At 39.1% G+C, this 26,781-nt stretch overlaps 1 protein-coding gene and 1 pseudogene across 4 annotated transcripts; one reads left to right on the forward strand and one right to left on the reverse strand.

Annotated features, from left to right (window-relative positions):
- Positions 1-19,202: 19,202 nt before the first annotated feature.
- On the reverse strand, positions 19,203-20,020 carry LOC121978324 (annotated as a pseudogene).
- Positions 20,021-21,036: 1,016 nt separating this feature from the next.
- Positions 21,037-22,770, forward strand: LOC121975226 (splicing factor U2af small subunit B-like). 4 transcript variants are annotated; one of them, XM_042526746.1, is made up of 3 exons: positions 21,037-21,174; positions 21,391-21,482; positions 21,574-22,770. In XM_042526746.1, the coding sequence occupies exon 3, from the start codon at positions 21,656-21,658 to the stop codon at positions 22,514-22,516; it is 861 nt and encodes a 286-aa protein (XP_042382680.1). In that variant the 5' UTR covers positions 21,037-21,174; positions 21,391-21,482; positions 21,574-21,655; the 3' UTR covers positions 22,517-22,770. The 4 variants fall into 4 exon arrangements, with proteins under 4 accessions (XP_042382680.1, XP_042382682.1, XP_042382683.1 ...); XM_042526750.1 differs by having other exon boundaries at positions 21,083-21,174; positions 21,614-22,770; XM_042526748.1 differs by lacking the exon at positions 21,391-21,482 and having other exon boundaries at positions 21,044-21,174; positions 21,614-22,770.
- The last annotated feature ends 4,011 nt before the right edge of the window (positions 22,771-26,781 follow it).

Below are 26,781 nucleotides of genomic sequence, written 5' to 3' on the forward strand. Positions count from 1 at the left end.
CTTAGCTACCAGCCAACTCCGCCTATGAACATTAACTCTTACTTCTACCCTCCTTGTCTTCGACTCCTAGACTACATTCCAATTCTCCTTCAACTTTAGCTGCCTCACTCACCCCGCTCCTCCAGTTGTCGTCCTCCGCCCATCCTCCCCCAACAATATTGCTGTTAGATTGAGATACACGTGAAAGGAGGGCGAATCATGTGATTTTAGAAAACTCTAATTCTTTGTTTTGAAAAGCGAGTACGCAACGAAATTAAATATAGAAAGAAAAAAATCAAAACATAAGTACGCAAGCAGTTTTACTTGATTCAGAGCCTTCATAAACTCCTACTCGAAAATTCAGGTCCCTCAGACCTATCGATGGATAATCTACTAATAACTTCTTCCAGAACCACCGGAAGAGGGAATCGAATACAACAAAAACTCGGATAAGTATAACAAGTTACACTTTCCGTTAAGCAACAATTAAGTACAATAACAAATGTTCATTACCCCAACACTTTTGAAGATGGTCAGATTGAGCTTGGTGTTGAACAACTCCTCAATAGTAGTCCGGTACAACAACATCGTAGCAGAGCAGCAACACAAAGTTGGAGTGATCGGAGCGTCAAACGGATACGTAAAAGCTTGTAGAAGAGTTGTATATCAGTTATCTTCAAGCCTTGGTCGAGACACTCTTTTCAAGAGTGCTGAAGGCGCCTTCCATAGCACTGAAGGCATAAGCAAAAATTATCCCGCAAAATCAATGTCTTATTGTCATCAAGGTCTTCGAGTTATCCGATTGAATGCGCCTTCCAAGCTCCTGAAGGCGCCTTTCATGAACAGTACTCAAGGCGCCTTCCGTCGTATGGAAGGCACTTCGGGTACTGTTCACCTGAGGTATTTTATGCTTTTTTGCCCTGTAAAATGTGTTAGTCCAACACAAACAAAACATACTCTGCAAAACAAAGTTAACACAATAAAAATAAGCAGTTCAGTAATTAGATCCTGTCTCTCTGATACTAGGATCTAGTCAGGGTCTCAATTTAGGTTTCTAAAATGGATCTAAATTGGACCGACGTCTACTGTCCCCTCAATCCGGATGTGTCCTCACTGAGTCACTCTACTCTAGTGACTTATCTCCACTTACCAAATGTCAAATTACCTCCTTGACGTCCAATCTAACCCACCAAGTCTTCCTACCGGAATCACACATCTGAACTTTCCCAATCGAGAATTGAACATCCTAGCCTCCTACCAGAATCGTACATCCGGACTTCAACCCATCAAAAATCGCACATCCCGACTGAACTTCTTGCTTAGTGTCTGGTTCTCTTAACCCGTCAAGTTAGTCAACCATGCACACTTGGCAACAAGGTTAGATCAACAACACAACTAAGTTTAATCCACCTGTCATTTATCCAAACTTAGATTTGATCATTGGTGTCAACTGCACCAACAATTACCTCCCTCCTCCGCCTCGCTTACTCGTCCCTATGCCCTTTGCATGTCACCGGTCATGGCCAAGCCCTCGCCTCCCGGAGGCATAGTCATCAACATGGCCACCCTCGGCCACGGGTGCCACGATCAGATCAACATGTCATCCACATCTACATACCCTTACGTCGATGCTGGAGGCGAGTAGCTGTGGATTGAGGTCTTACGCGAGATGCTAGAGCATGGCCTCACACTACGCTAGTAGACCGACTACCTCTATCTTACTATCAATGACACGCTTTCTAACGCCGACGACGGTGGTCAAACCTTCTTCTATGACCCCGAAAATTTCAATGTACAAATTAGATATCATCACCGGTAAATTAACTTAACAATTTTATAAATAAAAAAAATATTTAATAAAAAATTAAAATTTAGTAAAATATAGGAAAAGGCAAGATATTAACATGCTCTCGCAAAGTGAACTCAAACCTCTTCTATAGCATCCTTGGCAGACTCAGCCAATTCAAAATAGTTTCGTCCACCTTTAATTCTTAGATCCGTCTTTGCATTAGATGTAATCGATTATATGAATTCTTCTCCGCCAACATTAATGTATAATAAATGCTAAAAATAAAATCTAAAAATTACAACACACGTAAATACACAATATGTTTTGCAAGTTTATCTATTATTCCTCCTCTTCCTCGAGTAATCCAAGCAACACATCAATGTGGGTTCTTTGCTTCAAGTCTATGTAACTCCTTCCAAACTCGATCTTTACTTAGTCTAATCCTCTAAATAGCCACTCCATCAGCTCAACAAGCTCTAAGTCCACGACTTGATCTCTTTAAACTACTCATGAGCTTCAAGCCAACCACTTAATCCAGGTCACTATTTCTCGTGTCTATAGAGTTCCATAAGCTCTCCATACGTGATCTCCAAGTTGAACTAGCATGACTAATTTGCACATCTAATATAACAATACCAAACACACACCTATCTAAACATATATTATCAACACACCAAAATAACTCATACATCAATACTCATTAAACTTTTATTTTTAATTTAAATAAGCTCCAAACCAAATACCACTTAAATAGGACTTTTGATTTGGTCTTAATTAATTTGTAGCCGATTTTGAAATTTAATAATCCTTGATCCCGTCCGGAAGTTGAGTCGGACAGAGGTTGGTCGTGCTGTCCTCGATGTTGACGGAAAGTCGTGGAGACGTTTTGTTGACTTGGTACCTACCGAAAAGGTTCCCACGGGTAAATGACAGGGGGGGTGATAACTGAGACGATGAAGTGAAGGCTCTGCACACACTCAGACAAGCCACCCTCATGTTAGAGGCCAAGAACTAAGGAAAAAGTCCCTGGGACAGACCCTCCGACGCTTAAGTCAGGTACTTTTTCCCCCAAAAGTATAGTGAAACGAAAGGACGAAAAGTAAAGGACGAATGTGAAAAGATGAGTGAGTGTACCTGCGTAAGGGAGAAAGCCTCCCTTTTTATATGTCATTGAGTACTTCTGGAGTCTGACAAGTGTCAGGATTTATCTGGCGGTGAATGACATGTGACACCTTCCTATGGGTCGGAGGAGGGATCGGTGGACCATGAGCCCTAGACCGTTAGCATATTCTCTGACATGCGGTGATTATTCTCTGACAGATGGTTACGATTCCCTGGCTTAATTGTCGTATAGTGCATGCCCACCCAGGTCAGTTAACCTTGGACTAGGTCCCTATACCTACAAACCTTGACCTGTGGGCACAGACCTGCATTCTCTGGCCTGTGTTTGTCGCCCCGTAAATTCAGATTTGTATGTCCAGCCCTGCATTTGTCATTCGGTAAATCCTAGTAAATCCAGACCTACGCTTACCGCCCTGCCAATCGAGACCCTTGCTTGTCGTTCCTTAAGTCTCGGCCTGTGTGCATAGCCCTGCTCCGTATTTTATCTTGTAAGTCCTGAACCGTACATCTTGGTTTGCATATCCTGTTCTGCATATCTTATCCTGTAAGTCCTGACCTGTAAGCCTTAGTCCGCCTATCCTGAACTGTACGTCCTGATATGTATATCCGATTTTGCATGTCTTATCCTGTAAGTCCTAACCTGTAAGCCTTAGTCCGCCTATCCTGAACTGTACATCCTGGTTTGTATATTCGGATCTGCATGTCTTATCCTATAAGTCCTGACCTATAAGCCTTAGTCCGCCTATCCTGAATTGTACGTCCTACCTTCTGAGTTCTTGCTTGCCATGTAGGCCTAACCCCTGAATGCCCTATAGGCTCGACATTGACCGCCCTGTAATCTTGACTTTTGACTATCACGTAGGCTGGACCTTTGACCGCCACATAGGCTTGACTTCTGACCTCCAAATGGACTTAACCTCTGATCTCCACGTGGGCTTGACCTCTGACCTCCACATGGGCTCGACTTTTGACCGCCCTGTGGTCTTGACTTCTGACTGCCACGTAGGTTTGACTTTCGACCACGTCAGCTACCCGACTCCTCTATCATGCACCGTATCACAAGTCTCCCCCTCAAGTCTAGTCAAAGGAGGCTCTAGTCTGACTGACTAGACCCAGGTCTCGTTCTTACCTGACCTTGCCTTTGTGTCTCTTTGACTGCTAGCTCTTTTCCCAATATTCCACTCAGAATTCATCACCCTCCGTAAATGATAGGTGGGACTTTACTGCACGCGCGCCCATTTTCCAATCCTCGATTATGCTACTTTTCCATAAATGCTACACTATTTCCCACATATCTTCACACGCTCCGAGATTCACTCTTCACATTCCCCTCTCTAAAAAAGGGGTGCGTATACTGCTGCCTTCACTTTCTTCAGACTACCTTCCTCTCTGCTCATGGAATCAAACGAGATATCTTCTCTACGCCACCAACTCACTCATTTGACTCAGTTGTTAACTCACCAAGATGAGGCATTGCTTAAGATGACGTAGAGTAGGGATCTTCAGTCATCTCTCCATCGGGAAGTGGAAGAACTCTGGCTGGCGACTAAATCCCGGACTCGGGCCGAGGCAGCTCTAAAGCATAAGGCTTATTCAGACCTGAAGAGTCAGACTCATTTTATTACCTACTTGAATCTGAAGCACGAGAACACTATAGCCCTCCTGCAAGAGGAAAGCCGGATAAAAGATGAAATCATTACCCATCTACAAAGTAGCATCCAACGTATCAAGGAGGAACTGGCTCAAGCGCGGGCTCATCTGGCGAGGAGGGACCAGACATCTCAATCTTGTAATAATGTGGACTTTTGAAAGATGCTCCTCAACTCTTATTAAATAAACAGTGTTCTCTGCATTACCTGCCTATTAGGGTGTGGATTTGTACTTCCTTGTTTCTCCTATTATTATGTTCTATAGACGCATGTTCCCAAAGAAAATTTTCTAGAAAGGATAATTTACTTACCAAACCTTTTGCTTACCATAAGGGTTGGGACGTCGTAGCTCATATGGGCATGCTTGCTTGTAGCTCATGTTTGAACTTGTAGCTCAGATTTGAAGTGAAAGTATGACCTACAGACATGTTGAGCACGAGAGCATGTCCCCTTGTGGCTGTCACTGAGGCGAGAGTAGGGGACACCGACCGGGAAGGCCGTTGGACGTGAGAGCATGCTCACTTATAACTTGCGCTAGGGCGAGAGTCTGGGACACCGACCGGGAAGGTCGTTAGGCGTGAGAGCATGCTCACTTATAACTCGCACTGAGGCGAGAGTCTGGGACACCGACCGGGAAGGTCGTTGGGCGTGAGAGCATGCTCACTTATAACTCACACTGGGACGAGAGTCTGGGACACCGACCGGGAAGGTCGTTGGGCGTGAGAGTATGCTCAATTATAACTCGCACTGAGGCGAGAGTCTGGAACCTGACCGGAAGGTCGTTGGGCATGAGAGCATGCTCACTTATAACTCGCACCGAGGCGAGAGTCTGGGACCTGACCAAGAAGGTCGTTGGGCGTGAGAGCATACTCACTTATAACTCGCGCTAGGGCGAAAGTCTGGGACACCGACTTGGAATGTCGTTGGGCGTGAGAGCATACTCACTTATAACTCGCATTGGGGTGAGAGTCTGGGACACCAAGCGGGAAGGTCGTTGGGCGTGAGAGCATGCTCACTTGTAACTCGCACTGAGGTGAGAGTCTGGGACCCGACCAGGAAGGTCGTTGAGCGTGAGAGCATGCTCACTTATAATTCGCACTGAGGCGAGAGTCTGGGACCCGACCAGGATGGTCGTTGGGCGTGAGAGCATGCTCACTTATAACTCGTGCTGGGGTGAGAGTCTGGGACACCGACCTGGAAGGTCGTTAGGCGTGAGAGCATGCTCACTTATAACTTGCACTGAGGCGAGAGTCTGTGACCCGACCAGGAAGGTCGTTGGGCGTGAGAGCATACTCACTTGTAACTCGCATTGAGGTGAGAGTCTGGGACACCGACCGGGAAGGTCGTTGGGCGTGAGAGAATGCTCACTTATAACTCGCACTGGGCGAGAGTCTGGGACCCGACCAGGAAGGTCGTTGGGCGTGAGTGCATGCTCACTTATAACTCGCACTGAGACGAGAGTCTGGGATACCGACCGGGAAGGTCGTTGGGCGTGAGAGCATGCTCACTTATGTAGGACCGTTAGATTCGATAGCGAGGGGGTGAATATCGATTCGAAAACTTAGAGTATAAATGCAGCGGAAAAGTAAAATAGACACAAATGTTTTTTTACTTCGTTCGGAGCCTGTGACGACTCCTACTCGAAGGCCCGTGGTCCTTGACCACTTTCGTTGGGCAATCACTAACAATTCGAATATAGTTACAAAAATGAACACAAGAACTGCTGGTGAAAATAAAGCAATACCGACAAGGAAATTAAGAAACCGAAGGAGCACTTTGTCGGAGCTTTGTTGGTGTCGCACTGAACGTCGAGTAGCAAGACCAGCAGTAGAAGAGTTCTCAGAGTGATTGATTTCTTATTTTGAAGCTCCTGCCTGGGGCTTCTTTTATATGCTATTTCGGGCGCCTGGATCCCTTCTGGGCGCCTGGAATGTGACGTAGCTGTACAAACCGTGATGCTCCACGTGGCGACGAGTCGGCTGGATATAATTTGCCTTCCAGGCGCTCGGATCCCTTCCGGGCGCCCGGACCTCCGGGCGCCCGGACCACCTTGTTCCAGAAAACTCCCTTTTCCTGCAAAACAAAGTTAGTCCGAGGCAATATATACCCTGCAACATAGATTATTAGCACATTTATAATAGTATGAATTAGCACAAGTTAGTATGACTTAGATTCCGTCTTTCCGAGACCGGAATCTAGTCACGATCTCGACTAAGACATCCGAAATGGATCTAAGCCGGATCGACGCCTAATGTTCCCTTCCCGGGAACGCGTCCTCGCAGTCACTCCCCTCCAGTGACTTACCTCACTTACCTGCCAGACGTCCGGTCAGCCCGTCTGGACTTCTCGCCAGCTATCCGGTCAGCCCGTCGACCTAGCTGGACTTCGTGCCAGACATCCGGCCAGCCCGTCGACCTGTCTGGACTTCTCCTGCACACTCGATCAAAGTGTCAGATAATAACAAAACTAACTTAACATATTTGTCATTCATCAAAACTTAGGTTAGACCGTTAGTGCTACCTGCACCAACAATCTCCCCCTTTTTGATGGAATGACAACCTGGTTAAGTTAGTGAAAGAACGCAAAAAACAGGTACATCGGTTTTAAAGTTAGTTTTAGTGTTTTCAATTTGGTTTATCTAACTTAACCGCCTAACCCTCCCCCTTTGGCATTCATCAAAAAACAAGGGTAAACAATCTTAGTGTAGAGTTACTGAAAACAATAACACCTAATCTTGAAGAATAACTGAGTTTGGCTCAAAATTCAAGGATAAAAGTACAAAAATCAAAAAAATAAGTTGACTTGGGGGAGAAAAGTTGAATTTTTGAAAAGTAAAAATTTAAAGTTGATAAAGTTGACTTAATTTAAAGTTGACTTGGGTAAATTGATTTTCAACTTCAATTTTTCAAAACACAGCAAAAATTAAACAAGGGAGATTAAATTTGCCAAAAAATTTACGGCTCATTTGATATAGCTAAATTCGGAAAGTCTAATTTTTAATAGTCAACTTTTTAAATTATGGTTTGAAAATTAGGTGAGATTAAACTTCTAAGTTTTTCAAACACTTAGTTAAATTTAATTTTTGAAACTAATGTTTAAACATAAGTTAGTTTAAGAAGCATTTTTTAAACACACAAAGTTAATTTCTCCCCCTGAACTTGATACTTAAATTTAACCAGCTGTCTAACCAATTAGGTACTAACTAACTATCAGAAGATAGTAGCTTTCACTTGGTTAGTCAGATTAAGTTGATTATAAGCAGTCATGATGAACTTTAATCTGATTAATATCTGAGTTGTATTTAACGTCCAGACTTATGCTGATGCACTGAAATACGCATCTTAAGTCCAGACAGTTAGCCTATGCATCTCACCCCTTTCTATGTTTGTCAAACACAAGCAAGGTAAGCCTAAGGTGTTGGTGAGATGCTCAAAAACTAGTCCTATGGGTGCATGCTTTCTAGGGATTCAAAACTAGTCTAAGGCCAAAGCTGTTTTTGAAAATCTAAAAATGGAAAGTTTTGAAAACATACAGTTTTAACTTATAAGTTGAAAAAACATTATTTTAAAAGTAGTTTTTAAAAAAAATCCTAGTCTATTAGGCACATCCCTAATTTTCGCCGTAAGTTGCTAAATTCACTTTCAGGGAGTGGTTTTGTAAAAATGTCAGCTAAATTTGATTTGGACTCAATGTACTTGAGTTCAATATCACCTTTAGTAACATGATCCCTGATGAAGTGGTGCCTAATTTCAATATATTTGGTTCTTGAATGATGCACAGGATTCTTGGTTAAGTTAATTGAACTTATATTGTCAATTAATACTTTTACATTTGTGATATTTAAGTTGAAATCTTTTAGAGTATGCATCATCCATAATAATTGTGCAACACATTCGCCTATAGCTATGTATTTTGACTCAGTTGTAGATAGAGCAACACAATGTTGCTTTCTACTAAACCAGCTAACAAGTGATGAACCTAATAATTGGCATCCACCACTTGTGCTTTTGCGGTCTAATTTGCATCCAGCATAATCTGAGTCAGAATACCCTATTAGTTCAAAATTATTTGTCCTAGGATACCATATTCCTACATTTGTTGTTCCTTTAAGATATCTAAAAATTCTTTTAACTTGTGTCAAATGGGATTCCTTAGCACAAGTTTGATATCAGGTCGACTTGCAGTTAAGTACAGTAGGCTACCTATTGCACTTCTATAATGTTTTAAATCAATTGGTTTTCCATTTGGATCACTGTCTAAGATTGTGTTTACTGCCATAGGTGTCTTTATTTCTTTTGTATTTTCCATTCCGAATTTTTTAAGTAATTCTTTGGTGTATTTATGTTGATAAATATAATTTCCTTCATTTGTTTGTTTGATTTGTAATCCTAAGAAATAGGTTAATTTTCTCACTAAGCTCATTTCAAATTCTTTTTCCATTAGATTAATAAATTCTTCTAAAAATTCTGAATTTGTTGAGCCAAATATTATATCATCTACATATATTTATGCAATAAATATGTCTGTATTTAATGATTTAACAAACAAGGTTGGGTCAATTTGACCTTGTTTGAATCCTTTAGATGTTAAGTAAGATGTTAGTCTCTCATACCATGCCCTGGGTGCTTGTTTAAGTCCATATAGTACTTTTTTTAATTTAAAAATATAATCAGGGTGTTCTAGACTTTCAAACCCAGGAGGCTGACCTACATAAACTTCTTCTTTAATTAGTCCATTAAGAAAGGCAGACTTAACATCCATTTGGTAAAGTCTGAATCCCTTATGGGCTGCATAACTTAGTAACATTCTAATGAATTCTAATCTGGCTACTGGGGCATATGTTTCATCATAGTCAAGTCCTTCAACTTGGCAACCAGCCTAGCCTTATTTCTAGTAATTTCCCCAGTTTCACTTAGTTTGTTTCTGAATACCCATTTTGTTTCTATTATTTTCTTATTCTTAGGTGGTGGGACTAGGTCCCAAACCTCATTACGCTCAAATTGGGCTAGTTCTTCTTGCATAGCTATAATCCAATCTGGGTCTAGTAGGGATTCATCCACAGTTTTGGGTTTAATTTTTGAAATTAATGAAATTTGACTTAGGTTTCTAAAAGATGATCTGGTTTGAACTCTTAAGTCTGGGTCACCGATTATTTGATCAGTTGGATGATTTGGGTTAACCCTTATTGTTCTAGGGGGTTGACTCTCTTGATGTTGTTCCTCTTCTTCATGACTTAGAGTTTGGTTGGTTTCTGGAACAAACTCAGGTGTTTGTGTAGGTTCTATGTCTTGTTTAGTTTCTTCAAATTTTACATTAGTAGTTTCTTCAATTTTTAAGGTAACCTTATTGTAAATTCTGTAGCCTCTACTATTTAGGGAATATCCTACAAAAATTCCATTTTCAATTTTAGAGGTGAATTTTCCTAAGTGTTCTCTTGTATTTAAGATAAAGACTGGGCACCCAAATACTTTAAAGTATTTTATATTTGGTTGTTTATTATAAAACGTTGTTCTGTACATAGCAGGCTGTACTAACGGCTTCTGCCCAAAAGTATTTAGGTAGGTTATACTCATTTAACATTGTTCTAGAAGCTTCAAGTAAGGTTCTATTTTTTCTTTCTACAATTCCATTTTGTTGGGGGGTTTTAGGGCATGAGAACTCATGATGGTAACCGTTTTCTAGACAAAAACTGTTAAAGTTGTGATTTTTAAATTCTCCCCCGTTGTCACTCCTAATTCTTTTAATTTTAATATCTTTTTCGTTTTCAATCTGTTTGCAAAAATTTGTAAAAATTTCAAACGTTTCATCTTTATGTTTTAAGAATTTTACCCAAGTAAACCTAGAATAATCGTCTATAATTACTCAACAATATAAGTTTCCATTTATAGATTTGACTTCATGGGAGTCAAAAAGATCTAAATGTAGAAGTTCTAAGATTGAGTTAGTTTGTGGTTGATTTGTTTGTTTGTGGATTGATTTAGTTTGTTTGCCTTGTTGACAAGCATTACATATGGTTGAATCTAAGTTAGGTAGCATTGCTAAGCCTTTTACAAGTCCATTTAGTTTACTTATATTTCTAAAGTTGGTGTGAGACATCCTCCTATGCCATAACCAAGTTTCTTCTTTTTGTGTTAAATAACACTTAATGGAAGAAATGGTTAGGTTGATGGCATAGATGTTGTCTTTTCTAAAACCTTTTAGGCTTATGGTAGGATTATCTAGATGTTTGATTAAACACTCTGTAGATAGAAATTTGACCTTATACCTAGTATCACACAATTGACTTATACTTAGAAGATTATATTTAAAATTTTCAACCAGCAAAACATTTGTAATTATAAAGTCTAATTTTAATTCAATATTACCTATACCAATTACCTTGAGTTTGCCGTTGTTTCCAAAGGCAACTGTTCCTAGGCTTTTGTAAGTGAGTTGAGTGAACTTATATGTTTGGAGCAACCACTATCCAAAATCCACTTGGTTTCCTACAGTAAGTAGGATTTAAAGTTAGTCTTTTGAGCATGCATTATTTAAGTGTAAAATTAATTTAAGTTTAAAATTAAGATTTTGAAATTAATTTTTAAGTTTAAAATTAAAATTTTGACATTAATTTTTTTTAAGTTTTTTAAAATTAAAATTTTGAAATTAATTTTTAAGTTTAAAATTTAAAATTTTGAAAATATTTTTTAAGTTTAAAATTTAAAATTTTGAAAATAATATTTAAGTTTAAAATTAAAATTTTGAAAATAATTTTTAAGTTTAAAATTAAAATTTTGAAATTGATTTTTTTTTAAGTTTTAAGATTAAAATTTTGAAATTAATTTTTAAGTTTTAAAATTAAATTTTTGAAATTAAAATTTTGAAATTAATTTTTAAGTTTAAAAATAAAATTTTGAAATTAATTTTTAAGTTTAAAATTAAAATTTTGAAATTAATTTTTAAGTTTTTAAGATTAAAATTTTTAAGTTTAAAAATAAAATTTTGAAATTAATTTTTTAAGTTTTAAAATTAAAATTTTGAAATTAATTTTTAAGTTTTTGAAATTAATTTTTAAGTTTTTAAGATTAAAATTTTGAAGTTAATTTTTAAGTTTAAAAATAAAATTTTGAAATTAATTTTTTAAGTTTTAAAATTAAAATTTTGAAATTAATTTTTAAGTTTTTGAAATTAATTTTTAAGTTTTTAAGATTAAAATTTTGAAATTAATTTTTAAGTTTAAAATTAAAATTTTGAAATTAATTTTTAAGTTTAAAATTAAAATTTTGAAATTTTTAAGTTTTAAAATTAAAATTTTGAAATTAATTTTTAAGTTTTAAAATTAAAATTTTGAAATTAAATTTTGAAATTAATTTTTAAGTTTAAAAATAAAATTTTGAATAAAATTTTGAAATTATTTTTTAAGTTTAAAATTAAAATTTTGAAATTAATTTTTAAGTTTAAAAATAAAATTTTGAAATTAATTTTTAAGTTTTTAAGATTAAAGTTGAAGCCTTATTCATCTCACCCGATCTATATTATCAATCAGGGAATCCTATGATTTTGTGAGATGAATTAGATTTTTTACTTATGGAGTTTTGGTTTAACTTGTGTTAGATTCAGATTTAGCTTTGGTCTCCACAAATAGGCATTCTTCGGATAAATTTCTAAGCTTGGTGAGTCACATGGACGTCATTAGAAGTAACCAACCTTTCGAGATTTTCCGAATAGTCCTATCCACGGAGCTTAGTACTCAATCTTGGTCTGACTGATTAGGATCCATTTAAGGGTAGTTTCGGTCAGTTCCACTTGGCCAAATGCACCAGATCGAAGCCATATCTTTCTAGACATGCGATGCCCAAGCTTCCCTAACGTACTATCATCCAAAAACTTCACCAGTACCATGATTCAAGTTAAACTTGGTCTCTAATTCTAATTACCCTGTCGGGTTAGTTTGTTTTGGAGGTGCCAGCTATTCTGGAGCCTCCCCCTGAATTATTAGCTTTTAATAAATTTTGATTTTAGGCTTGTGTCAATTCTTTTTATAGTTATGGTTAACTTGGTGATAATTTTGTTGATTTTTAAACTGTTTAGATTTTGAATTTGATTTAGGTTTGTATTTTGGATTTTGGTTTGGTTTATTCGATTTTATATAATGTATTTTTTCTTTAGGTATATAATATTGATTAAGTCCTACTTGCGTGGTCAGACACGCTTTCGGAACCCAAGCTAGATTGGTTGATTTGTATTGGGTTATTAATGATTTGAAGGTTTTATTTGAATTCGACTTATATCCTAGTCCGGTTTTATTATAACATGCTTTTTGATTATTTAGGATTAAGTCTAAATTTTTTGATCTTGTTGTAAATTTTTCTAGCATTTCTTTTAAATTTTTAACATCATTTTTTAATGATAGATTCTCTTCCTCAAGTGTTAGATCTTGAGTTGGATTTGAATTTTTGATTTATTCCTTGAGGTTTTGATTTTCCTCAAGAAGTGATTTGTTTTCATTTTCTATTTTAGTTAATTTACTATTTAAACAGGAGATGATTCTAAAAAACTTTTTGTTTAAATTAAAATATACCTCATTCGAGCCTTGAGCTCGTGGCTTGTTTTGGATCTTCATCTTCCACTCGTTTCTTCACGGGCCATCGCGAGGTGGCTCGATGTTCGCTCTTCTTCCTCCGATTCGTCAGAGTCGTTGCTTTGAGTGCCTTCTTTTAGTTGGCTTTGGTTTGTCGAACTTCGATTTGGGCATTCGTTCTTGTAGTGTCCCTTTTATTGCAGCCGTAGCAAATCACGTTCTTTTGTTCTGAGGAGAGCCGATCTTTGAAGGTCCTTTTGGCTCCTCTTTCTCCCGGTGAACATTTTTCTTACCAAGTTCACGAGGTGTTCTTCGTCTTCGGAGTCTTGGTCAAATTCTTCTTCAAATTCTTGCTTTTCTTTTCTTTGAAGGAACCTGCAAATAGAGCTATACCTTTCTCGGCTCCAACATTAGTTTGTTCGTGTAATTCTAATTCACGTAAAAGCTCATCTAATTTTAAGTTAGAAAGATTCTTAGAAATTTTATAGGCATCCACTATTGATGCCCACAAACTATTACGTGGAAAGGCATTTAATGCGCACCTTATTAAGTCTCTGTTCTCCATCCGGTGGCCTATCGCATGAAGCGTTGAGGATGTCCTTGATCCTCGCGTGGAGTTGATTCACTGTTCTCCTTCCCGCATTTTTATATTAAAATTTTATTTAAAAGGTCTCGTTTTGTTACCTTAGCGCCGCTCGTGCAATTCGATCAACTTGTCCCATAGCTCTTTAGCGTTTTGTGTGGACCGACTCTGTTCAGTTTCAATCCGCACCGTAGAGTGTTGATCGCTTTATTTTCTGTTGATGCTTTTTCTTCATGTCCGGTCTCAGATCCACTTTCCCGGAGTTGTCCATTGGAATTTTGTAGGGTCTCGTAATGCTCATCCACTGGTCTGCTTTGAGGTAGACCTCCATGCGCTTCTTCCAAGACGGAAAGTCGTCCCGTTGAAGAGTGGAGGTCGCATTTGCTGAATCCTTCTTGTTGGGACATTCTGTACACAGGTAAATAACCGAAAATATCCCAAGACTTGGTCTTGGATTAGTAGTCGTGGGAAGAGAAAATAGTAGAAAAATCTAGATTGGTGTTGCACCAATTTAGCTCTAAAAGAAATAATAAAAAATGATAAACCAGTTTAGAGTTTGAGTGTAAAACTGAAGACCGAAAAAAAATTTCACCCTGATTGGTGGTTGCACCAAATCGAGGCGATATACCACTTGTAGGACCGTTAGATTCAATAGAGGGGTGAATATCGATTCGAAAACTTAGAGTATAAATGGAAAAGTAAAATAGACACAAATGTTTTTACTCGAGCTTGACTCCTACTCGAAGGCCCGTGGTCCTTGACCACTTTCGTTGGGCAATCACTAACAATTCGAATATAGTTACAAAAATGAACACAAGAACTGCTGGTGAAAATAAAGCAATACCGACAAGGAAATTAAGAAACCGAAGGAGCACTTTGTCGGAACTTTGTTGGTGTCGCACTGAACGTCGAGCAGCAAGACCAGCAGTAGAAGAGTTCTCAGATTGATTGGTTTCTTATTTTGAAGCTCCTGCCTGGGGCTTCTTTTATATGCTGTTCCGGGCGCCTGGATCCCTTCCGGGCGCCTGGAATGTGACATAGCTGCACAAACCGTGATGCTCCACGTGGCGACGACTCGGCTGGATATAATTTGCCTTCCGGGCGCCCGGATCCCTTCCGAGCGCCCGGACCTCCGGGCGCCCGGACCACCTTGTTCCAGAAAACTCCCTTTTCCTGCAAAACAAAGTTAGTCCGAGGCAATATATACCCTGCAACATAGATTATTAGCACATTTATAATAGTATGAATTAACACAAGTTAGTATGACTTAGATTCCGTCTTTCCGAGACCGGAATCTAGTCACGATCTCTACTAAGACATCCGAAATGGATCTAAGCCGGATCGACGCCTAATGTTCCCTTCCCGGGAACGCGTCCTCGCAGTCACTCCCCTCCAGTGACTTACCTCACTTCTCGCCAAGCGTCCGGTCAGCCCGTCGACCCGCTTGGACTTCTCGCCAGCTATCCGGTCAGCCCGTCGACCTAGCTGGACTTCGTGCCAGACATCCGGTCAGCCCGTCATCCGGTCAGCCCGTCGACCTGTCTGGACTTCTCCTGCACACTCGATCAAAGTGTCAGATAATAACAAAACTAACTTAACCTATTTGTCATTCATCAAAACCTAGGTTAGACCGTTAGTGCTACCCGCACCAATAACTTATAACTCGCACTGGAGTGAGAGTCTAGGACACCGACCGGCAAGGTCGTTGGGCGTGAGAGCATGCTCACTTATAACTCGCGCTGGGTCGAGAGTCTGAGACACTGACCGAGAAGGTTCTTAAAAATCCACACCGATACCTTGCCTAGGAATGAGCTGCTATGCATATCTTGAAGCTCTTTGCTACAATCACAAAGTGCCCCGTATAAGACATAAGAGAAAATAAGATATATTTAAAGCTCACTCTGGTTTTGAGACGACAATGAGAAATGGCTGTGTAGAATTCGAATTAGCACTCCTCACCGTCCTTCTCGCCATTTCCCGAGATACCCGCATGGCCTTCTCAGTCTTCGAGGTATGGTCTTCCAGAAGTGGGGCGCTTTCGTACACATATCCCCCTTTATGATATCTTTGTCATGCCCATCATTAATATACTTCCTAGAGGAATGCCACGTACCCCCTGTCTTTATTGCTTACTTCACATGATAAGCCCTTTTTGTGCACCCCTCCCGATGTCTGTAACCCTTTTCTGATCTGACAACGATCGTGCACCTTACCTAGAAAGATACCCGACTCATTTTTCGATACCTCCTAGGAATTCCGACTTATAAACCCTAAAGGTTGTCCGTCGTCACCTTCTCACCGCTTCGAGTGCTTTCGACTCTTCACCTTCTTCTTATTTTTCCCTTGTTAAGTCTTCCCTCTTACTTGCCTGTTGTGAGTGCCTTTTCTTTTCGTCTTCATCCTCCTTAGTTTCTTTATGGCTGAAGGTAAGGAGATACCCTGGTATTTGTATTACATTTCGGACTTAGACAGTAGCAACTTGTTCTAGATCTAGAGTAGTCTACATCTCACCAAACATTACCAACTACGACCTCCCAGGCCTGATGAACACCCTTCTTCTCCTCCCGAAGGTTTTGTAACTTTTTTCAAAGACCAACTCTTGGGAGGTCTTTGCTTTCCTATTCACCCATTGTTCTCATTACTGAGCCAGTATTTCGATATCCCACTTCCTCAGTTTGCTCCCAATGCCTTTCGTGCTATCTGCGGAATGATCATCCTTTATCGTGTCTACCAACTTCCTTTAACCGTCCAGCTTTTCCACCACTTTTATTCTTCCAAACGATCCGAGCCCCGCGTGTTCATGGTACAATCCCGGGTCGAGTGTAAATTCTTCTCTTATATGCCCTCCTCCAACAAGGGTTGGAAATCCCGCTTCTTCTTCATTAGGCTGCCCGAGTCGGTGCCCTGGCCGACCGAATGACGCTCCAACCTTCCTTCACCTTTTGAACTACCTGATCATAGGCACCAACCCATCTGTCATGCAGCTTCAGAGAAGCTAAATGAAGTCTGCCTTCTCCTATCCGTAATATTGCGAGAAGGCTTTTACATCTTTTTGGACTCGACCCGATCTCTGCGGCTATAGGAGCTCCATTTGATAAGACTTTGCTTTTCCTTCCGCTAGTCTTCGCTAACTGAGGTATTTCCTTCTTGCTTTGCAGAGGCTTCTATGTTTCGGGCCTACTCGGTCTACTCGACCAAGATGCCCAGCGATATTTTGAAGGTTGTGGGAGAAGAAGTTACGAAAGGCCTCGTCGTTCCCTCAACAACTCCCTCAAGTGAAATAGCGGAGGAGCCGACAAAGTCCTCCACCCAACTTCTTCTGGAAGCAGCCATCCCTGAGACTGGCTCTATACCCCTGGAACCAATCTAGGAGGAGCAAGCTCCTTCTCCTCCTCCAGATAAGTGCTTGCGCCTGCAGCGCAAACGGAAGAGGGTCACGCCTTCGGCTCCATCCTCTCCACTTCCTCCCCTTGGGCGGACTTCCTCCAAAACCCTCAAGATTTGGATTAAAACAGATAAAACCCCCATCCGGGAGTCTCCTCTTGTAGCGGAAGTCCCAGCGCCTACTCCCGTTCGGGTCCTAGTCCCCGAGCAGGTCAGCCACTCTGTTGGATACCAGCCCGGGAGTTCTACGACTCCCTCTATTCCTCCTGTCGCCACCTCCCCCTCAGTTTCTCGCCTCAGGGAACAACCCAGGCAGAATAAATATGACTTTTCAATTTCCTGGAGCCTGCCCTCTGTAGTTGGATTAGATTCAGCAGATGTTGGTGATACCTCTCCCATCCGCGGCCAAGTTCAATTGCATGGAGCCCTAGCCACCTCTTGGTGGTCGACCAATGAGTAATTCTGGGGAGACTCCCCGTTGGAAGGGATAAACCTAGTTTCTCATCATATACTATCAATGAATCTTCCTTTTCTTGGTATGACTTCCTGAATTTAATTCTGGCCCTCCTTTTTATGCCAGGCAGGCTTGTTCCATGGGCTTGAGGTTGACCCAAGTTGCCACAGACCTGTTGTGGGAGAACGATTCGCTGAAGGCTCGTGTTCAAGAATTGGAGCTACCACTAACTCCTCACAATCCGCTTGACCCTCCTACTTCGGATGACCCTTTACATTCCTATCTTCACAGACGACACCAAATTAATCCCGTCCAAAAGCTGAGTCGAACAGAGGTTGACCGCGTTGTCCTCGATGTTGACGGAAAGTCGTGGAGACGCCTTGTTGACCTGGTACCTACAAGAAAGGTTCCCATGGGTGAATGACGGGGGGTGATGACTGAGACGATGAGGCGAAGGCTCTGCACACACTCAGATAAGCCACCCTCACGTTAAAGGCCAAGAATTAGGAAAAAAGTCCCCGGGGCAGGCCCTCTGACATGTGGTTACGATTCTCTGGCTTGATTGTCGTATAATGCATGCCCACCCAGGTCCGTTAACCTTGGACTAGGTCCCCGTACCTACAAACCTTGACCTGTGGGCATAGACCTGTATTCCCTGGCCTGTGTTTGTCGCCCCGTAAATCCAGATCTGTATGTCCAGCCCTGCATTTGTCATTCGGTAAATCCCGATAAATCCAGATCTACGCTTACCGCCCTGCCAATCAAGACCCTTGCTTGCTGTTCCTTAAGTCTCGGCCTGTATGCACGACCTTGCTCTGTATTTTATCTTGTAAGTCCTGAACCGTACGTCCTGGTCTGCATATCCTCCTGTTCTGCATATCTTATCCTGTAAGTCCTGACCTGTAAGCCTTAGTCCGCCTATCCTGAACTGTACGTCCTGGTCTGTATATCCGGTTCTGCATGTCTTATCCTGTAAGCCTTAGTCCGCCTATCCTGAACTATACATCCTACCTTCTGAGTTCTTGCTTGCTATGTAGGCCTAACCCCTGAATGTCCCATAGGCTCGACTCTGACCATCCTGTAATCTTGACTTTTGACTACCACGTAGGCTGGACCTTTGACTGCCACGTACGCTTGACTTCTGATCTCCACGTGGGCTTGACTTCTGACCTCCACGTGGGCTTGACCTCTGACCTCCACGTGGGCTTGACTTCTGACCTCCACATGGGCTCGACTTCTGACCGCTCCGTGGGCTTGACTTTTGACCGTCCCGTGGTCTTGACTTCTGACCGCTACATGAGCTTGACTTCCAACCATGTCAGCTACCCGACCCCTCTATCATGCCCCGTATCAATCTTATTTTCTAAAAAAATATTGATTTACAACAATGTGCTTGATACATGTGCTTATCCAATTAAGTAGGCAAATCAATCTACGACACTTTGTTATGAGTTCATCTTGTTAGGTTGTCAAATTTCATCACATAAGCAATCTCTATTGAAGTTATAATATATATTAGAAACTCAAGTGATGGAATTCAAGCAGATACTACATTATCAGCCATCCTATACGACAACAACTAAGTCTTTATCTATTCCCTCCAAATTCTTCTATATCACAATCTCAAACAAGAGTATATTATTCAATTCTACCAGTAGTTTGTCTGCATCGTATAGTCGTACTTACACCCCACAGGCCACAACACTAGTGACGTCCTGAAATGACCTTCGCCACCATACCGCAAAAGCCTTGCTCAAATTTGGGCATTCAGTGCCATGCTTAGCAAAGCAGCCGAACCATTCCGCGAATAAAACTTCTTGTTGCTTCAGTGTCAGTGTGAGAATAACTTGGCCTAGACTTTCCTCTAGCTTCCTCATATCTAACCCACAAAATCTTCTGCCATCTCCTTGTCTATCAGAATTTAATTTCAAGCAACCAATTAAGGTTTTCAACTTGCCTAGAGACCCTTTCAATCATAGGCTTTGTTTCTTTCCTGGTTATAGGTTGAGCAATAGGATTTGAGTAGGTGTCTTTAAAGAGATTCACCAGAGAATCTAAACAAGAAAGGGAAATATCATATAACCTCTCCTTGCTAAGTGCAGCTGGGTTGTTTCGGTAAATTAAGCTCTCAGACAGGAGGACATTCATCTCCTTTCTTGCATTACTGTTTGTTGCATTTGTGACAGACTGAATCATCCGCAGTGCAAGATCATCTGAGTAGTTACAATCTTGTGGATCTAATCCAGATAATACATCTTACATTGCTTCATCAATTTTACACTTTGCGAACAACCTCTCCAACTGCTCTTCCTCTGCCTCAGTCCATGGAACAGCTTCAATATAACTGAGACAGAACCTGATACCTCTGTCAAACGTAATTGTTGTACGTACCTAAAGAACAAGAAACAATTAGTTCAAAACCAAGATAAGACGAGCATATAAAACTATCAACCAAAGTGTTTCTATGTGTATGTATTATCACAACTCCTGAACTCCACATTATCATAGTTTTCAATTTTGACATATTAATGTGCTCTTGGGATAGAGTACCAGATGTTATGTAGTATACTGGTATCTATCAAGGTAATTATCGCATGGAATGGTTTATCAAATTTTGAGCAAATTGTGAAATAGTTAAATGCTAACCAAGGTGTAGAAACACGAGCCACAGCAATATAGATGGAAAGTCTTAAGCATCTTCATAAATTGAAATGCCAAATTACTTGTTAAGGTATTTTAAGAAATTGAAATGGAATTTTGGTGCAATGATAAAGTTATTGTTTTATGATCAAAAGATCATGGGTTCAGAATCTGTGGAATTATAATAGGATCAGTAGAATTGATATGATCTTATATTGTAACAATTCTACATATTTTTTATTGGGTTGTTTTATTGACGTTTAAACTAGATTTTTTTTTTCGCCCAAAGATCTCATACCCTAAATATCTGATCTGATCTGATCCTGATCCTGGCCTCAAAATCGATCCTAGCATTGTAGTCTCCCACCGGTGGTGTACTATCTCTGTAAGTCAATCTCTAAAATTAGTGATTGATTATCATGAATTATACTTTGGTCATTTTTCTTGAATTTTTAGATGAGTTATTTTGACTAAAATTATTATAATAATGACTGACAAAGTTAGTTTGAAATATAAAATGCTCTTTTAATATTTTTTAGAATGAAAATAAGGACATTTTTTTTTTTTTGCTAAAAATCTTTCTACCAAAAGCAAATGATAAAAACTATGATAAAGTGTCCATAGATGTGGAGGTTTTAATTTTGAGAAAAATGGAAATTTTAAGAGATAAAAAAATTAGTTGTCATTTATTTTTAATTGACTTTAATAAAATTTACATTCTCAGTCAGTGAACAGATTGCATTAATCCCCTCAAAATTGCGGATTAGGTTTAATTAACAACAGGCACAATTATTAGGAGCCCAAACAAAAGGCCCAACATCACTAATACACGACGGGGCTCAAGACTTGGTTCGGGTCATGACGAACCGTGATTACTATATATAGCGGTGCGGACCACAAATGCAGACGGATCGCCTCTCTTCTCGAACCATCGACGCTGGGAAACCCTTGCGCTTGCTCGCGTTGAGATCCGCCGCCCCCTTGTGCTGCGCTTCGCTCGCCTGCCTTCCTCGGGTTCGCCGCCTTCTTCAAATCTTTTATCGCGTGTGATTTTTCGGATTTTAGGTCTTTGCAGTTTAATGCTCGATGGCTTTTGTATGGCTAGGGTTTTCGATTGAGATCGTTGTTCGCAAAAACATGTGTTTTTAGTTGGCGTTCGTCAAATTTTAGACTTCTGTGAATGCAAATGTTGACGCTAGGGTTTTTAACTCTTTTAAATGTCCGTTTCAGCTGTATAGGGCCTTCTATTTTGAAGTTTTAGGGTATATACCGTAAGAGATATAAATCAGTTCCTGTTCTTTTAGATGATGATAGTAACCAAGGTATGTTATTACAGCAGAAAATTTCTTCTTCTCGGATATTGATTTATGTCTTGAGTTTCACCCTATTGAATCATTTTGTTTTTTTTTTCAGGGAGTGCTAAAAAGGGAGATTTTTTATCTTGTTGTGGCAGGTATTCTGGAAGTTGTAGAGGCTCTTCTGGATCTTAGATTTGATGGCGGAACACTTGGCTTCTATCTTTGGCACAGAAAAGGACAGGGTGAACTGCCCATTTTACTTCAAGATTGGAGCTTGCCGGCATGGGGATAGGTGCTCACGGCTCCACAACCGCCCCACTATATCCCCAACCTTGCTGCTTTCCAATATGTATCACCGACCTGACATGATCACTCCAGGTGTTGATGCTCAGGGGCAGCCAATTGATCCTGAAAAGATCCAAGAGCACTTTGAGGATTTTTATGAGGACATTTTTGAGGAGCTTAATAAGTTCGGTGAGCTCGAGAGCCTTAACGTATGTGACAACCTTGCTGACCATATGATTGGAAATGTCTATGTTCAGTATAGGGAAGAGGATCAAGCAGCTGCTGCAATGAGGGCCTTACAGGGACGGTTCTACTCAGGACGACCTATAATTATCGATTTCTCTCCTGTCACAGACTTTAGGGAAGCCACGTGCCGTCAGTTTGAAGAAAATAGTTGCAACCGTGGTGGATATTGCAATTTCATGCATGTGAAACAAATTGGTAGGGAATTACGGAGGAAGTTGTTTGGCCGGTACCGAAGAACTGGCATGCGAAGAAGTAGAAGTCGGAGTCATAGTCCAAGCCCATATCATAAGAAGAGTTCACGTGATTATGATCGTGGTGACAATCGTGTTCGTGGTGATTATCGTGATCGTGGTGATTATTATGATGGTGGGAGGAGTGGGGACAGACATGGAAGCCATGAAAAAGATGGAGGTAGACGGAGACATGGAAGCCCAAGACGCACTAAGAGTCCAGTTAGGGAAGGAAGCGAGGAACGTAGAGCTAAAATTGAGCGATGGAACCGAGAAAGGGAGCAGAAACAAGGGTGAGACACAATATCAACTATAATTCTTAAATGGCTGGCTGAGGCTTTTCTTAGGTTGCTTTCTCCCTTATAAATTTGAATGTTCTCGAGCCACTTCCATTGAAATCCTTGAACTGGAACAGTTTTATCTTATGTGCTTCTGTAATGCTATTGAACCTTGTGGCTTGTTACATCTTATTTAGACATTTCATGTTTAACTCTGTTGTATTGCATGGAATTATATGGACCCAGACTTCTGTAGCTATGCTACTTATGCTGTGTTTCGCTCTTGTTCTTTTCTTTGTAGTAAAGATTTATCATGAGGCATTAAAGTCCTTGAGAACATCTGATTCCAAGTACAATGTAATGCACAACTAGTGGTATGTTTCTTCAAACTGCTTTCAGTCAATGAAATGCACTAGTGATATTTATCTTCATACTCTCCGAGTCTATAAGCATCCAGCAGAAAGCTTTCAAACTGAAAAATCAGTTTAGCATGCTATAATTTGAAATGCATAGATTAGGATGTACACTGCTTGGAACATCACCATTTTGGTTACTTTGTTTTGTGCAATGACTACATAGATTTTATTTTTGGCTGAAATGCATTAACTGGATGTTTATTGCTTATTTGCTTTTTTTTTATTTAACATTGTATTTCTAGTTGATATTTTTGGAAGAAGGGAAAGAAATGCGAATGGTAATGATAAAAGTAGAATTTATGCCTGAGTTGTCCAGTTCATCTAGTTACATTCCTCCTGAATTATCCACCAAATATGAAAATCATTTCATTTCAAATACTCTTCTGTCTCATTGTTGATTTTGATTTAGTTTCTGATTTGTTTTTCCACTAAGAGGTGGAAGATTATGTAACAGAGTTGAAAGACAATGCTACAAGCAAAGATGTCTGCTTTAGGGCAATTTTATATCCAATGTAATACCCTTTTTCTTATTGTACCATTTTTTTTCCTGTTGACTATTTAAATCCTCTTAAACCAACAAGTTTTTTAAGTATCAAAATATAACAAATTTTTTTAAAATAATTTTAAAAATTGCATTCTCTCTCTTAACCTCTTTTTAGACATCACTTTTAACACTTCTAGACTTTTGTTGCTTTTTCACAGCCTCAAAGTTTTCTCAAGACGAGATTCTTGTAAATTTTATCTACAAAACATTGCCGAAAGATTAAGTTTTTCAACTATGTAAGTTTGGTAAAAATTCAAGTTAAGATATGAGTCGAACTCGAGATAACTATTTTTGTGAGTGGGCATTAGTAGAGAAGGGACATTTTAATCTGTGGCAATATGGTAAATGTGTTTTAGCAATATGATAAATATTACACCTGTTAATATATTTTAAATAAAATTGATCAAGAGAAATATTTTCCATGTAATGTCAAATTTTATCCTGGCCAAAATATTGTCCACTTTGTGTATTTTTTTTTTATTATTTCATAATGTAGTGAATAATTAAAAAGGCATACGTAAGGGGTAACCTTAAAAAAATATCATCTTGATCATAAATTAACAACATACTTTCCAAATCTCACCAAATTAATGATTATCTACCTTAGAAAATATCATCTTAATCATAAATTATCAACATACTTTCCAAATCTCACCAAATCAATGATTATCTACCTTAGAAAATATCATCTTAATCATAAATTATCAACATACTTTCCAAATCTCACCAAATCAATAATTGTATTCGCTTAAATTCTAGGAACAAATAACATTGTTCAATTCCATAGATAACTTTATTGTTAATAATAATTAATTTTTTAGCATGGATATAAATTTGTTTGTAAGAATATTTTTTATTTTTATTACGGTTAATATATAAATATAACATTTTTTTTAAAAAAAATAGATTTCATATTAAAATCTAGCAATCAATCCATACTCCATTTAATTTTTGTTAAATTGATCACTTGGCAAATCCAACAAGTTGTACACTAGGTTTATTATACCGCATTGATTTAGTTTGATCCAAATTTATCAATTTGCAAATTTTATCAAATCTAATACCATTTATATAAATTTTATTAAATCTAACGCAACCAAATATAAGATCTATCAAATTTTATAGCCAATTTAAGCAATTAAAAATGTAGTATATAGTTATTACCTGAAATAAGAGAGGTGAAGAAGAAGAAAAGTGTATTGTCCTAATATTTTTTACATTATTTATGATTTTGATACGCCTAAATTGCTTAGTTTGATTAGTCATGATTGAAACTCATCATATATAAACGGTAGGATCGATGTGTGATGTGTATTAGAGGGATAAATAGTACTCATGAATTTTTCACTTTTCGAAAAACAATCAGAGATAAACACAGTGAAATTAAGTAAACAGATAAAGCAAACGCTAACACTTTTAGTTACTTGATTCGGAGCTTATAACTAGTCATATTTCAAGGCTCGCGATCGTTGATCGCTTTCATTGGATAATCCACTATCGGTTCGGAAAATCTTTACAAGAATATTGAATTATAACTTTGCATTAAGTAAAATATACCAACAACGCGTAAGTACCACTATCGGTTCGGTTGTTGGAGTCATGTCACGGAGTCGCAGAAACGTCTTTGGAGCAACGCGTAAGAAAGTTCGTCAGAAGATTGATTGTCGAAGTGTTGGTCGAGACTCCCTTTTATAGTCGAGCTAGACCTAATCCAGATAAACTGATCTTGGGATCAGGGTTTGACTCGACGCTAATTGATCCACCGATCCAGGTGTTCGGTCGACTGAACCTTCTGCACCTGCCCAGCTTCCCGTCCAGATTCTGTCGCTTCGGATAGAGCATTCGTTCAGTCGACCTATCCCACCATTCGATTGACCGATAACGCTTTCCTCGTTGGCTTATCTGGTCTGATCAACCCGGTCTGACCATGTCGACGCCTATCCACTGTTCGGTTGACTGAACCCATGATTCGATCGACTGATCCCTTGGTCTAACTCGATCAACTTGCTGGAAATCTGATCTGTTTGCTTAGAAGTTCGGTCGACCGATCTAGATGTTCAATCGACCAATCAAGGCAAACTCTGACCCTGCAAAACTGTTAGTCGTCCTGTAAAACAAAGTTAGAATAATAGCAGATAATATAAAATTTAACTTTTGACAATCTCCGGACTGTCCAGTTCTGACTTTCGGATTTCCCGAAATCCTTAGGTCAAACCAACGCCTACTGTTCCCTCTTCGAGGAATGCGTCCTCACCTACTCCTCTCAAGAGAAATTACCTTTTGCCAAACCGGTCCTCTAGACCATCTGAACTTCTGCACATCATCTAAAACTCTAGGACTTCATGCTGAACGTCCGCTCCACGACCCGTCCAGACTTCCACCTAGTCCACGACTACCAGGATTTTCACCTAGATCTAGGATTTTGCCCAAAGTGCTCGACCCGCCAAGACTTCGCCTAGTCTCCCGGACCAGAACTTCATTGTCTAACCGCAACTAAGACTTTCCATAACCTAAGGTTACCAGCCCTAGAACTTAGAGTTACCTCCCCCCTAAAGTTTTCCACCTACCTAGAATCCACTAGGACTTTTGCCTAATAATACTTAGGACTTTCCTACAAGCTCAATCACACTTGTTAGACAACAAGTAACCTTAACTTTGAACAATTTTCCATAATCAAAATATAAATTCAATCGTCTGGTGCTCTCTGCACCAACAATCTCCCTCTTTTTGATTATGACAACTTAATATAACAACCTAGTTCAAAGTTAAGTAAAACATAACAAAAATTAATGTAATATAAGAAATTAGAGCATAAGCATAAGTAAAACAATTTGACATATTTAAAAAAATTCTCCCTTACGCTCTCCCTTAATAAGAAGTTATATGTTTAACTTAACTTTAACCTTTCTTTCCCCTTTGACATGCATAAAAAAAAATACAAAGTTAGAGAGAAAATTAATTTGTAAAGATAATTTTAAAAAAATCTAACTTTTAATCTCTTTCAAAATTTTGAATTTAAACTCCCTTGAATTCATTACTTTAAATAATTTTAGCTTAAAAAAATTTACTTAGCTTTGAAAAAGATTTTGAAACATGCAGTTAAGTGCTTAGCTTCAAAAGATTTTGAAAAAAAATATTTAAACTTGATTTTTTTAAAAATTATTTAAACTTTCTTTTCAAAAATAATTAAACCTTAACTTAACTTCCTTTTTCAAAAATACTTTAATTTCCCTTTTCTGGCTAAACAAATAACTTTGAAATTTAAAAAAATACTTTAACTTAAAAGAGATATTTAATTTTGATATTTTGAAGATTAGTAATTAA

This window comes from Zingiber officinale, chromosome 4B (assembly GCF_018446385.1).
Source record: "Zingiber officinale cultivar Zhangliang chromosome 4B, Zo_v1.1, whole genome shotgun sequence".
Taxonomy (NCBI): Eukaryota; Viridiplantae; Streptophyta; class Magnoliopsida; order Zingiberales; family Zingiberaceae; genus Zingiber; species Zingiber officinale.

Excerpts from the sequence above, each read along its gene's own strand:
- LOC121975226 (XM_042526746.1), top strand. The coding sequence starts at position 21,656 with ATGGCGGAACACTTGGCTTCTATCTTTGGCACAGAAAAGGACAGGGTG.